The 14,335-nt window shown below is 54.6% G+C and overlaps 1 protein-coding gene across 1 annotated transcript in view; it reads left to right on the forward strand.

The window, feature by feature from the left end:
* CECR2 (CECR2 histone acetyl-lysine reader) overlaps positions 1-6,954 on the forward strand; it is a gene marked incomplete at its 5' end in the record, with an annotated part of 69,473 nt that extends 62,519 nt beyond the window's left edge. Inside the window, 2 exon segments of the mRNA XM_027775645.1 lie at positions 3,502-3,604; positions 4,418-6,954. Of these exon segments, the coding sequence (XP_027631446.1) occupies positions 3,502-3,604; positions 4,418-4,423 (109 nt within the window).
* Positions 6,955-14,335: the final 7,381 nt, after the last annotated feature.

Raw genomic sequence — 14,335 nt, forward strand, 5'->3', positions numbered from 1 at the left:
CGCCCCGCCCCTGCCCGCCCAGGGCTTCCTCCCCCCCGGTGGCCGCTCCCCACCACCCCGCAGCGCAGCCCAACGGCCTCTCCCCGGAGGGGCCTGTCTACCGCTGCCAGGAGGAGGGCCTGGGGCACTTTCAGGCCGTGATGATGGGGCAGATGGGCCCGGGCGGCGCCGTGAGAGGTCCTTTCCAGGACGCCTACAGACCAGCCGGGTAAGACTGCAGCTCCTGCCTTTTGCGTTGTATCTTTTTTTTTTTCCCTTAATTAAAGAGCAAGTCAGGGCCAGCAGGTGGCCTGGTGGTTGAGGCGCTGGACTCTCACATGGCCAACCATGATTCAAGTCCCAGACCTGGCAGCTTCAGAATGGGGCCAGAGCGTGTGTGTGCCCAAAACCCTGAGGGAATCAGGACAAGGGACTGCGCGGCCATGCCCCCAGGGGATGGTTTCCCACTTTCTCTCCCTGTTTCTGTTTCTAGCAAGTGTACGCACTCTGTGGCAAAAACTGTTAAAACAAAAGGCAAACTGACATTTAGATGTTTGATTGGATTTTGATATTATAAGCTCAGTGACCCCAGCCTGAGGCCGGAGGCAGAGGCTGTCACTTTGCTATCGTTCAAACACTAACCAAAGCAGAATGACTGCCCCGGGCTGGAGCAGAGTGCGTGTATTCTGGTTTTACTCCACGGCGCTCTTTTCCCTATCACTGAATTTAAGCTTTCCCAGAACTGCACGAGTCATGCACCATCCCTGGGAGACCTCCTCCTGACTAGTTGTGGAGTGATCTGTGTTAGTTAGGCCCAGTGAGGGCCTCCCATCCAGGGAGACTTTACATTAACAAGATGAGAAAGCGGTTAGATGAGCTTCCTTATAAGAGAGCCGTGAAGTCTCATCGTAACACTGGTGCTGTCAGCTTAAAAACCAGCCGCCGGGGTTCAAACCACAGTCGGCCATGTGGAATTTGGCTCCCTAACCCTTAGGCACCAGTGCCATCCTGTCTTACCACTCAGTCTGCTCCTTTAGCATTTTACCACATGTGCTATAGAGTGCATGCGATCGCTAGAGAGACGGGAAGAAAGAAATCACCCTTTGGGGAAATGGCCACCACAGCCCCTTCTCCATTCTCTTGGGATTTTGGGCACGTGCACACACACACACACCCGGTGTGAGTCTTAAGCCACTAGGTCTGGGATGCAAACCACAGTCAACCATGTGGGGGTTCAGTGACGTAACCATCTGCTGGTCCCACCTTACTGTTTTTTTAAAAACATTATTTATCTGTTTATTGCCGGGGTCCAGCTTCAGCGGGGGGTGGGTTGACTCGTCGGAGGCGGCGCAGGTGAACAGAAGACAAAGTCCTCGGTGCCTTTTTCATGCACGTCCTTAGCCGGACACCCCCCCAGAGATCGCTCTCTGAAGAGTGACAACTGCTAGAAATCATCGTGCGTTTTTATTGAAAATGTGATACATGCAAGTAAACAGGAGAGGGGCTACGTGTTTCAATTATTAGCTCATAAAGTTTTTAACAATAGAGAACATAGATTCTATTTAGGGTTGGATTAAGGGTGGGTCTAGGGCAGTTCCGCAATTGTTCCGTTTGATGTAAGTGGGTCTCCATGGAATGCAGTTTCGGGAAAGTGGCTCCAGCAAGCAGAGGTGATTATCAGCTGATGCAGTGCAGCAGCCATCTTGTGATTACCGGGAATGGTGCTGAGAAAAGAAAATCTCAAGTATAGACATTAGTTCTTATGGATCTTAATAAACAATGGAACTTACATAGTTTTATAGGGATCTAAAACTTAATTTTATCTTTTTTTAAAAAAAGAAGAAAAGATTATCTTTAAGTTTATGTTAAGTGTATCGTGAAGGGCCTTCCAAAGGTTGATCATTTCTGCCTAGATAGAACTTCAGCCCACCCTCTATTGTGACCACGGAGATAAAGCATTGTAATGAACAGTAGGTGATCAGGGCAGAGGGGAGTGGTCGGAGGACTTTTGGGAAAATCTTATTACATACTCAAGAGTACTAAATAATTTTTTTATAATATATCAGGGAGTCAGAGGGGGGTCGCTTCCCAGCAAGGCTACCACCGTTTTCTGGACCAAATAGCAAGCAGCCTTGCTGACATGCTAATTTTTATTCCTAGGTCGGGGGGCGGGGGGGTGTACACAGCAGCGGCCTTGCCAAGGTGCTATACTGACCTGAGAGGTAGAAGTCAAAAGCTCAACACAGATCCTGGGGCCCTACTGGGTCGGACTCCTCCAGTTTATCTCTATATCTGTTGTGATTTTCGAGCCACCAGGTCCAGGACTCAAACCAAGGCCGATCATATGGGAATCCAATGTCTTAACCACCATGCCACTTGCTGGCTCCACCATGTTTGCCTCATCTATCTGTAGATATTGTTTATATTTTATTGCATTTCTCTTCATAAACCATCAGAAAGTAAGTTGCAGACTTTGAGATCCTTAATGACTAAATATCCCAACACCTTCAGAATAAAGACCTCTTACTGCATTCAAAACTACACCACTCTCAAGGAAAATACGTGACCAATATCTAATCCTTAGTAAATGTCATCCTCAAAATGTCTTTCAGAGAGCTGTGTGTGTGAGGGTTTTAAAATTATTATTGCTTACTTTGCTGTAGGGCACATAATGTTCACCAGAGAGAGACAGAGGAAGAGAGAAAGCAAGCTGCCAAGTCCGGGACTTGAACTGTGGTCTGCTATGTGGGAGTCCTGCATCCTGCTGGCCTAGCTATGTTTGGTTTTATTTTGAGTGTTTCTGGTCTGGGATTCAATCAAGGCTCAAGTATTTGTGTCTGGTTGCTATGTTGGTTTACTCTTAGAAATAACATCACTTCTTGGTTTAGTTTGGCTTTTCAGAGCTGGGGGAATTCTCGTACAGTGTCTCTGTTTCTGGGTTTGCCTCATTTTCCCTTGTGGCTAGATAAGACACTTTGTTGGTTACATACGTAGGTGTTCTCGTGTGTTTCTTTCTTTCTTAAGAATTATTTTATTGGGGACCAGCAGGTGGCATGGTGGTTAAGGCACTGGACACTCACACATGGCCCACCATGGTTCAAATCTCAGACTTGGTGGCTTGCTTTCTCACTTTCTCTCTCTCTGTCTCTCTTTGATCAAATTAAAATAAATGAATAAATAAAACTAATTATTTTATTTAACTAACTTTATTTATTTACTTATTTATTTTAGCTTGACCAGAGAGAGACAGGGGGGCAAGGGTTAATGAGAAAGCCAGCCGCCAAGTCCAGGACTCGAACCACAGTCAGCCACGTGGGCGTCCAGCACCCTCCACCACACCACCTGCCGGCCCCACCCTCACACGTTTCTTACTGAGTCACGCAGGGCACGTGCTGTCACTGTGTGCCAGTCTTGAAGACCAGGTTTAATGCCTGGGTGATCAGGGTGTGTTTTCATAAGTATCTTCTGTCCCCGTTGCTGTGTGTCCTGCGAATTTTTGACCGTCCTTCTGTTTCGGTATAGAGTGCAGATCCATCCAGTACCGTCCTTCCCAAAGACCCCGGCACCAACAACGGCACAGGAAGAGCTGCCGCCACCTAAGCCCCCAACACTTCCTCTAGACCAGGTGAGAATGACCAGAATTAGTTTTTTTCTCATCCCTCGAGGTGATGGAAAATAAGCAGAGTGCTGTTCTGAAAAAAATACTTTGTAGTTTCTAGAAGGTGTTGTGCTTGCCAGAGAGAGAAAGCAGCTCCAGTCAGGTGTCATGCACGCGCGTGCCTGCCTGGTACACTTGTGAAGGAGCGGGGCTGGGGTTCAAACCGCACAGGTTGGCTCTGAAAAATATGTCAAGGTTACCTGTTGATAGAGGAACTTTTCCTGACAGTGCTTTGCGTACTGTGGGCCACCGGGTAGAGGGTCACCAAGGCCCTGTGCCGCCCACTACCTTGCCGGCGACCGGGAGCGGAGGCCACGGGAGGCGTGTCTCTGCTCGCGTGTTCCCTGTCCTGTTCCTGTGTGGTCACCAGCCGTCTGGAGAGTATGTTTGCCTCATCATTTCCAGGCAGGCCACCCATGGGTTTGGGCTGTGACTCCTCATCTGACCTCCTGCCTGCTGCACTGGGAGGGACCAGTGAGGTCCAGAGCAGAAGTGGCCTGGCCACCTCTGGGAGCTGCCCTGTGCACAGTCGCACCCAGCCTCTCCTTCCCCCAAGGCATAGCTGTCCTCATGGCCCAGCGTGTGCCAAGTCCTGCAAGCCACCAAGCCCCAGGCTAGAGTCGGACCGAGAACCTCCCCCGGGAGTCTGCTCCGGCTGATAGCACCAGGTCACATGTCCCCTCGCGGAGAAGCGGACACAGCTCTTTGGCGTTTGTAAATTTTTAACATTTAGCATAATTTATACCCTTGCTTAAACGTCTGTATTCTTGTCTGTCTCAGAGCTAGTCCGAGGAGGGGAGAATCCCCACAGAAGTGGAAAGCTGCACGTGGAGAATGGATCGCGGGGAGCCTGGGGGCACTCCTGCCCGTCTCCACTCCCTTCACCCCGCTCCGCCCCCACCACATGGCCAGCACAGGAGCCGCCACGAGCCCGAAGCACCCCCACAGATGACGGACACGCAGCTGGCAGAGTCCCGGGGAGGGGCCTCTCACAGAGCCAGCAGGATGGATACGCGAGCCCGGGGACCTGGGCGGTTGTTCCCATCTCAAGACTCCTGTTCAGGGACAGCCACATTGAACTTGGGGAGGGTGCGCTAAGGATGGAGTGGTGCTCTAACTCGCACGAGCAGCTAAACTCAGGTACCTGTTCGGGGAAGGACTACGCGTAGTATTGATGTTTTGGAGCTGGGTCCAGTTTACAGAATTTTCATGTTGCCTTTTAAAATACTTTGGTTGGTGGTGAATGTATGTATGTGATGTGGGGTGGGAGGCCTCGCTGGTGGGCTTGCAGCACTGGAGGGTCTTCTCTGTTTACAATCATGTCACACTGAATACTGGGGACTGAGGCTCGGGCTGTGAGCCGTCACCGACTGCCTCCTTGGTGGCCCACTGGCCGGCAGCAGCACCAGGCCTCCCTGCAGCCAGCCTACGAGGGCGCGGTCGTGGTCCTGTCTGCCCCAGCCGGCAGGGGCTCAGTCCTGAGAGCACATGCTCGCACACGCCCTCCCAGAAGCTCCAGCCCAGAGGCGGGCTGCAGGCACCCTGGGGGCCTGAGTCCTGGGCTCCGGAAGGTGGTCCCTTGCTGGGAGTGCCGCCATGCAGTCCAGAACGCTGTAAACCCAGCACCAGGGATTAGGGGCACTGGGGCGTTTCACTTGGTAGAAGGTAAGGTCAAGGTCCTCCTCACAGGCCTGTCCGACTGTGACCTGGAAGGCAGCACGGCCTTCTAGCACAAATCGCGTTTTGTGGAAATGACTACTCAGGTTCGTATGTTAGTATCAATAAAGAAATTGCACAGGTTTGAATAGGAAGAGTAAGTTCCATAGACGATTGACAGTTTGAATTTAGGAATATCTCAGTATATATAGTTTTTGTTCATTTTAAGTGAATCATAGTAAAACCAGTCATGATTGAAATAGCTATCAAGGACACGTTCTTGGAAGTGATTGTCGTATCTATACTAGGAAGCAATTTTACAGTATTAAATTACTTAATTACAGTTTTAGGAGCGAGTTACACTGGATTCTCCCTGCTTAGCATTCTGTATCTGCTTTTAGCTGAGATGTCACCAAAGTTAGGAGTCGAGATTTAAACTTTCAAACATCTCATAAAGAGGGAGAGGAGAATTAAGGAGAATGTCCTGAAATTACAGGTCTCACAGAGGATAGCGTATTTCGAAGCATGCCTTTGGGTTAGTAGAAAAGCCTCCATAAAACGTTAATCTGCCCTAATTTCTCTTACATTCAGCTATGGAGGAGCGAGTTGACTCTCCCCTCCGGTTCCAGCACCGTCCACGGGACGTGGAGCTGTCACTTGTAGTTTGCTGAGGACGTGCTGTCACTGGGGACAGGGACAGATCAGAACCTCCCGCGTTCCAGAGACAGAGCCCAGGACTCCAGCTCCAGAGTGGCAGAACGCAGGGCCACCGCGGGCACTAGCCTGGTGCAGTGCCGAGGCTCAGGCACAGTTCCAAGCAGGTTGAGAACCCAGGTGGTTCTGAGGCAGAATGCACAGAAAGACTTCTCGCTAACAGACTTTAATTTTAAATATGCCATCTAGAGAGAGGAGCTGGGTTTTGAGGTCATATTCTCTCGTCATCCTTAGTCTTAGGAGAAGACTGTGCCCAGCATAACCCGGCTGGGAATGCACTAACCTAGCTGAGCAGCCCAGCGGCCGCAGGCCTCTTCCAAGGTGCTCCAGCCGTAGGGCTTGCTCTGAGCCAGCAGCCGGCCAGCCACACCCTCTCCTCCTGCCCTGTGGGGTTGACAGCTGGCCTCCCTGCTGCAGGTAATCTGTCTCCCATCCTCTCATTGCCGGACAGAGGCTGTGAGCAGTACAGGAAGCAGGCAGGTGAGCCTCCCCTCCACCCCTCCCAGGTTCCTAGACGGACGAGAAACTACGGAGAGCAGCAGGAAATCCAGCTACTGTATTCAGTCCCAACACTGAGCAAAGGGCAGCCTGAGGGCAGGCCCATGGGCCCACTGGCCCCTGGCCCGCTGCACCCCAGCAGGAGCCAGCATGGCCACAGCTGCTCCGCCTACCCGCCAAGTCCCTGTCCCTGCTAAAAGCGGTCAGGAGCTGCGAGGTTGCAGGAACAGGGCAGACCAGGGGCTGCTGTACCAGGGCCTCTTGTCCCCGAGCAGGGTCCTCCCTTCTGCCCTGTCCCTCACCCCCAGCACTTCTTCCCAAGTGTCTTAAGCAGGTGGGAGTGCAGTCGCCGTTAGGGACGCAAAGGTCACGTGGTCACTGTAATTAGCACTCGGGAAGGGCATCCCCCGGAAGTGTGCTCTCGTGCTACAAGGATGCTTACCCTGAAAGTCAGCGTCACCGTATCCATGTGCCAGTTCTCAGGGCCCCGGAAGGGGGTGGCTGAGGTCCACGGATCATCGGAGTCACTCTCAGAGCCCATCTGATGTCACACACTCACGAGCGACCTTCATTTGTGGTGGTAGTGGTTAGCAGCTGTTTCCCCACGGCCCAAGAGAAGCAGAAGACCCAGGAAAAAACAGCCTTTTCAAAGGTTTCTGGGTTTTTTGGGCTTTTCTCAGAGTCTGTTTAAAAAGTCGCAGGAGCTGTTGGCTAAAAATACTCTGGTGGCAGAACGTGGAGAATAAACGTGAACGAAACGTGCAGGGTTCTTGTTCATGGAGTTTTCCATCCCACTCTCTTTTTAGAGAGGTTTTTGCTATAAGGTGCCTGCACTCACCAGAGAGAGAAAATGAAAAATCACCAAGAGGAGATGGCCACGCCTCAATCCCTGTCTCTCCATTCTCGGGATCTTGTGCGTGCATGCACACATGCCCAGGAGTTTCTACCCACCGGATCTGGGACTCAAACCAGTCAGCCATGTGGGAGCCAGCACCTTACCCACTGTGCCACCTGCTGGTCCCTCCGTCCCACTCTAACGGTCACTCAGAGACACCTGGCCCCTCAGCCAGGCCAGTGCAGCCCTCCCGCAGTTGCCCTTCTCACCGAGCCTAAGCCAGCCTGCTCTGAAAAGCAAACTCTTGTGCTCACTTTATTTTCTGTTGTTGAAAACCTTAAGATCTCTGGTTTGTGCCCTTGGGGTCAAGCAAGCCCTCCGCTGTAAAGGTCAGTCCACCCCGGCCTGGCGCTGGGAAGCGTCTCTGCCCGAGTGTGGTGTCTTCCCCTGCTATGAAGCCCGTGTGGATGCCGCTGTTCCTTACGTGGGTCCCTGCTGGGGGCCGAGGGCAGCTGAACTGCCCCAGGTGCCCACACCTGTGCCGGGGCGCCACCAGTCAGAAGTGAGCTTTGCATCCAGACCATGCCGTTAGACTCTCTCTCCTAGTACACTATTCTTAAAGCCTGAGTTTTAAATGTCACAGGAAGGCGCAGCAGCAATCTCAAGGCCAGGCAGCCCCAGGCTCCATACCATCGGGATATGCCATGCTTCCCCAGAGAAATGGATGGCAGTGCCGTTCTCACCTGACTGCCCTTCACGTCTGTCAGACCCTGCACGCCCCCTGCAGAAGCTGTGCCCGTGTCCGGGGGGTCCTCAGGCCCTGGGCAGCAGCTGCAGTGGGCACTCTAGGGCACGTGGAGCACCCAGGCTCTCCTCCCTGTTTGGGAACCACGGTGGGCTCCCCACAGGCCGAGGACACTGGGCCCTGTGCCTCCCTTTGGGAAAGCAAGTTGGGATGACCATGGCCGCATGCATGTCCCAGACGTCAGGGGCCGTCTCCAGCTCGAGCTGAGCTTGGTACCTGGGCACTCTGCTCGAGGGCCTGCTCACCAGCCAGGTCCTCCGTGTCACACGGGGGCAGGTGTGTGGGAACAGGGTATGGCTAAGTTCTAAGGTGCTGGCCCGTCATGGCCTGTGCCCAGCTGGGGTTCTCCTGCCTTGTTCACAGCACCTGGGAGCGGGGCGTGCCCTCCGGCCCAAGCCCGGTGTCAGGCCCTGCCGCAGAAGCAGAGCTGTGCGCACTTCCCTAGCCAGGGCTGGAAAGGGATGCTATTTATTTTTGTATTGTGTGTATTTTGTCGTGGTCTGCTGATTTCCTGTCCCACTGAGAGCGACACTTACCTCAATAGTTAGTCGATATTGTGTGTTGGATGATTTTTTAAAAGAACTTTTTAAAAAGCTTTTGATCCTTGGAGGTCTGTAGATTTATTTCCATATGAACTGGTTATTTTGTATAAAGTACATTCTTAAAATAGTAAGGCTCTGGTGTGTGTGTCTGTGTGTCTGTTCTGTCAAGGCAGACTTGGGGCTCTCACCAGGACGGGCTGGAGCGGGCCACAAAACACTCCTGGAGTCAGAATGAACACCGCTCCTAGCTACTCTGCCTCACACCGCTTGCACGCCCACCCCAGCACCCCCACACGCCCACCTGCACCATCACTGGCAGAGGGACCTGCTCTTCCAGTGTGGTCCACCTGGGGCGCTGTGTGGATGAGGGCGAGGACAAGCCATGGCAGCACGGGGCCGCTGGAGCCTGGAGCCATCGGCGCCACAGCCAGCCACAAGTGGGAACCTCTCGCCTGGGCAAGCAGTGCTTTTCCACCTGCCCAGGTTTGTCATTGCCGGATCCTGGGAAGCCACGTTCTCACTGAGCAGGACACCAGACCTGGGCATGGACTGTGCCCTCCCGCTTGGTCTCCAGGGGCTTGGTGTCCACGTGGTCCACATGTGTCCTGTTGCTGTTTTAAACTGTTTACAGTTCAAGTCATTTTCCCATGAAAAGCATCTCTCCTGCTCCGCCACAGGGAACAAACAGGTAGCCGGAGCTGCTGTGCGGCAGCCGGGCTGTGGGGCAGGCCTGGTTTGGTTCCGCCCGATCTGAGCACGCCAGGCTTGCACTCTGGTCCCAGCTGTCTGGGTGGCTGGGGCTGGAGGGTGAGTTGTGACAAGCCCGTCCAGAATTCCTCCCTCTCAAGCCCTCTAGTTGCAAAAAATAATAAATAAATAAAGGTTCTTTCCTATAACACATTTCACACTGGCCACATTTTCTACTTTGGTAGTTGCAATTTAATACGCTTTCTGAAACAAAATCGACTTTAAAGTGAAAAGCGTTCGTGAGCCCTGCATCCGACATCTGCTGGGCCGCGGCATGACTGGCTCGTGTTCCCTTCTGCCCTGGTGGGTGGGTGGCACCGCCATGTCCTGTACTCCTTCACTGCGCCAGCTTACCAAACCTGTCCAGCTGCAGCACACGCAGCTCGAGGACACACAGCACCACCCATGCATGCGTACACCTGCCACAACCCGAGAGCCACATGGACGCCGGTTGTAACTGGGATTCCCAACTGGCACCAATCCCTCACCAGCCAGCACGGACCACTGAGCACTTCATCTCACGATAAGCTTAGTTTTCTGTTTTTAACAGCTGAGTGCCTGGGACCAGCAGTTAGCGTAATGACTATGTCGCTAGACTCCCATGTTAGTAGCCCACAGTTCAAATCCCGGACCCAGTGGCTTGAACTCAGGCCGGGTATGTGTGCGTGCCCAAGATCCCGAGAGGAGAATGGAGGAGAAGGGATTGCGGCGTGACCATCCTCCCAGGGGGTGATTCTTGCTTTCTCTTTCTGGCGAGCGCACACACCTTATAGCAAAAACCTCTTAAAAAAAAAAAAGAAAAGAATGTGTGGCACATACACACAATGGACTACTGCACAGCCATGAGGGACAATGAGATCCTGTCACATGACACTGAATGGACAAACTTCAAAGATACAATGCTAAATGAAATAAGCCAGGTTGTGAAAGACAAACACTGTATGTCCCACTTAGCCAATTTGGGACCAGCAGTTGTAATGGCTATGTCGCTGGACTGCCAGGTAGTGGGCCACAGTTCGAGTCCCGGACCCAGTGTCTTAAACTCATACTGGCGCATGTGCGTGCGTGCCCAAGTTCCCGAGAGGAGAATGGAGGAGAAGGGATTGCTGCGTGGCCATCCCCCCTGGGGGGTGATTTCTCGCTTTCTGTCTCCATCTCTCTCTTTCTGGCAGCACACACACCCTATAGCAAAAACCTCTCCAAAAAGAAAAGCCAAGCCAAGTGCCTTTAGAGTGTTCCCAGACCCCAAACAGCAATGAAGGAGCAAAGGCAGTGCTGCCCTGGGCCCCGTGACCTCGTTCTGTGAGACCTCAACCTGAGCACACGCTGGGCACCACGGGTAACATCTCACACACGCAGTCTGACCCAGTGCGCTTCCTTAAAATGAGGGCATACGAAGGAGAGTAAGATTGAGGAGAAAGGAGCCGTTGCTGTTTCGGTTTTTGGGTTTTTTTTTGCCATGGGGCACATTTGCTCACCAGAGAGACAGAGGGAAGGAAAGTGAGGACTCTCCCTCCAGGGGAGGACCATACTGCATATGCTTTTCCTCCGTTCTCCTGGGATCTTGGGTGCGCACACACACGTGCACACAGCCCAGCATGAGTTTCAAGCCCTCAGGTCCAGACTGGAACCGCGGTGGGCATCCAGCGCCTTAACCACTACGCCTGCCGCTAGCTCATGATCCATTCCCACACTAGGGCACCTCCAAAGGCTCCTTTCGTTAGTGACGTCTGTGTCTGACGAGGCCCGTGCAGGGAGGAACCGTGTCTTCATCTTAGCACCCAGCCCAGGTCTGAGCACTGTTAACACAGAGGGCGCCCCGAGTGGTTCTGCGAGGCCGACTCTCCCTGGCACCTCCGCAGGGCTGAGGCCTGGATTGGGAAGTCCTTACGCAAGAGGTGCCTTTGGAGTGAATGCCGCCGACAGCTGGCACCAGGGCCTGCTGGCTTGGCTGCAGAGACAGGCAGCCCAGCCAGGCTGGGGCGCCTGGGTGGGCACAGCACCCCCGCCCCGGGCCTCCATGGAGCAGCCCGGTAGATCTGCTCCCCTGGCCTCGGGGTCTCCTGGTGTTTCCTGAAAGGCCAGCGTCCTTGCGGCTTTAGTCCCCTTTCTGCCCACCAGGCTCACCCTCCATTTCTGCAGGCGATCTGAGCAAACTGCCCCGCCCGGCCTGGCCGGGCCCAGCAGTGCAGCCACCAGGGCCGCTGAAAACCCCAGGGCTGGCTATTGTGCTGAAAGCCCTGCCTCGCATATCAATTCAGGGCCCTGGAGCAGTCGTCCCCAGGGTGGCCGGAGAAGCACAGCCTGGGCCGAGCCCTGCATCTACTGCTCTGGGCAGCCCAGCCTCATCCTGCCCAGGAGAGCTGGGCCGGGTTTTCAAAGCCGGGAGCCGTCCCTGGGGTGGTACCCCGGCCTCTTCGGGCAGAAACGGCCGGTTGTGGAGAGGGAGAGGGAGAGGCGCCAGAAGCCCGGTGGGTGAAGGCTGCGCCGTCAGGCGCAGTACTAACAGCGCCGCGCAGAGGGGCGAGATCGCGCAGCTCTTACACCGACGGGGAGGAAGTACAGGAGGCTGGGCCGCGGTAAAGCGCCACCGCTGTGTTCGCTGAAGCAGGGTGGGGGCCGTGTTCCCTGCCTGTAACTTAAGCGGGAGGAGAGTGGGGCGGCCGAGCGCAGGCCAGCCGCCAGCCACTGCCCGGCCTGGTCCGCTCAGGGCTGCGGCATCAGGTTCTGTGGGTGGTCTGTCGGTCTCCCCTGGTCTCTGACTCCTCCCAGGGGGAGTCCTCAGCCCAGCTGCTCTGCCTGGGCACACCTGAGCTGATGGCCCAGAAGGGAGTAAGCGGGCAGTGCAAGCTGCACCAGGACACGGGGGTGCGCGTGCCCCTCCGCCTTCTCGTGACCTGCTGTCCCTGACACGTCGTGGTGACACTGCCCGGAAATGTGTTGAAAGGCGAGCTCCTGGGCCAGCAGTGAAGGCGGCTGGATCCCACATGGCTGACCAGACAGTTCAAGTCCCGTCCCAGGAGCTCAAGAAACGCTGGGCGCGGGTACATGCGTGCCCCAAGTCCTGAGGCTCGCAGAGGACTTGGCAGTTCCTCGGGGTCCCGGCGTGGTCTCTCACTCCCTGTCTGATTCTCCAGCAAATGCCCCACAGCAAACAGAAGCAAACGGCACTGCAAGTCTGTCTACCCCAGACAAACAGGAAGGGCCCCGGCCATCTGCTGTAACCGGCCCTCCTGGTTCAGCCTGAGGGGCCGGCAGGTGGCATGGGAATTAAGGGCACTAGACTCCCACATGGCCAACTGCGGTTCGAGCCCTAAACCTGGTGCTTGCTTTCTCACTCTCTCTCTCTCTCACTCTGTCCCTCTCTGGTCAAATTAAAATATTTAAAAGTTAAATAATTCTTTTTTTAAAAAAAGAAACTAAAGCTCGAGAACACAGACCTATAGGAGTAGCTATCGCATGGCCATCACGCTCTGAGCTGAACGTCCTTCCAAACTACAGGCAATTCAGCCCACGTTGCTGGTTGACCTGGGGTAAGGGGCACAGGTGACCCTCTGCTCCAAGACTGGGGGAGGGGCTGCAACACCGAGACATGCCCCCACTGCCCACCCTGCCCCGCCGCCCCCACGCTGCGTGCTTAACCGCCCCCATGCTGCTTGCCCCCCCGCTGCCCACCCTGGCCCACCATCCCCCACTGCATGCCCTCCATGACACCCTGTCCTGTCGTCCTGCAGCCTCCGAATCTCACTCCTGGTTCCTGCTTGCTCTGTCCCGCATCTGGACTCTGGGTGTTTCTTGGGACCAGCCCTGTCCCAGCGTCACACGCCACACACCCACCACTGCTTGGCAACCTCCTGTTCACTCCCTGGCGATCTGTCCGCAGCTGCTGGCTGGGACGCGCTCCGGCTTTGTGTACCTGCTGGTGGTGGTGGTAGCACCCGTGCTCACCTGAGGGAGGGGGGAGGGAGCACGTGACCAGTGGGGCAGGTCACGCCACAGTCCCTTCTCTCCCTTTAGGGATTTTGAGCCCACACACAAACGTGCCCAATGTGTTTCTCAGGCTGTTGGGTGAGGGACTGGAACTGCGCCATGGCCGTGTGGGATCCAGCCACCCTGACCACCAGGCCGCGGAGCTGGCCCGATTTATTCAAACTTAGCAAGCGTGTTTGACTTTGAGATACCCTAGGCTAATAGCTGCCAGTCTAGGCTACCCGTACAGGGTAACTCAGCTTCAAAACGTCAGGTGCCGGAGCCAGCAGTTGGCGTGGGGGTTACAGGGCTGGATCCCACATGGTTGACCCCGTAGTTTGAGTCCTGGACCCAGTGGCTTTAGAAATATGCCAGGGGGGAACCAGCAGTTAGCGTAATGGCTATGTCGCTGGACTCCCACGTAGTCGACCGCGGTTCGTGTCCCGGACCCGGTGGCTTAGAACTCACGCCGGGCGCGTGTGCGTGCGTGCCCAAGATCCCGAGAGGAGAATGGAGGAGAAGGGATTGCGGCGTGACCATCCCCCCTGGGGGGTGATTTCTCGCTTTCTGTCTCTATGTCTCTCTCTGTCTGTCTGGCGAGCGCACGCGCCCTATAGCGAAAAAAATCTCTCCAAAAAAAAAAAAAAAAGAAATATGCCAGGCACATGTGCATACATGCCCAAGAGCCCAAGAAGAAAATGGAAGGGGGGGTCACAGCATGGCCATCCCCCCAGAGAGGTGGAAGGTGCTTCACTTTGCCTCTCTCTGTCTCTGGTGAGTACATATGCCCTATGACAAAAATCTTAAATAAATAATAATAATAATAATAATAAAGTTTGGGCCAGTAGGTGGTATGGTCGTTAGAGCACTGGACTCACACATGGTTAACCACAGTTCGAGTCCCAGACCTGGCTTACTTTCTCACTTCCCCC

This window comes from Tupaia chinensis, unplaced genomic scaffold (genome assembly GCF_000334495.1).
Source record: "Tupaia chinensis unplaced genomic scaffold, TupChi_1.0 Scaffold000578_2, whole genome shotgun sequence".
Classification (NCBI taxonomy): Eukaryota; Metazoa; Chordata; class Mammalia; order Scandentia; family Tupaiidae; genus Tupaia; species Tupaia belangeri.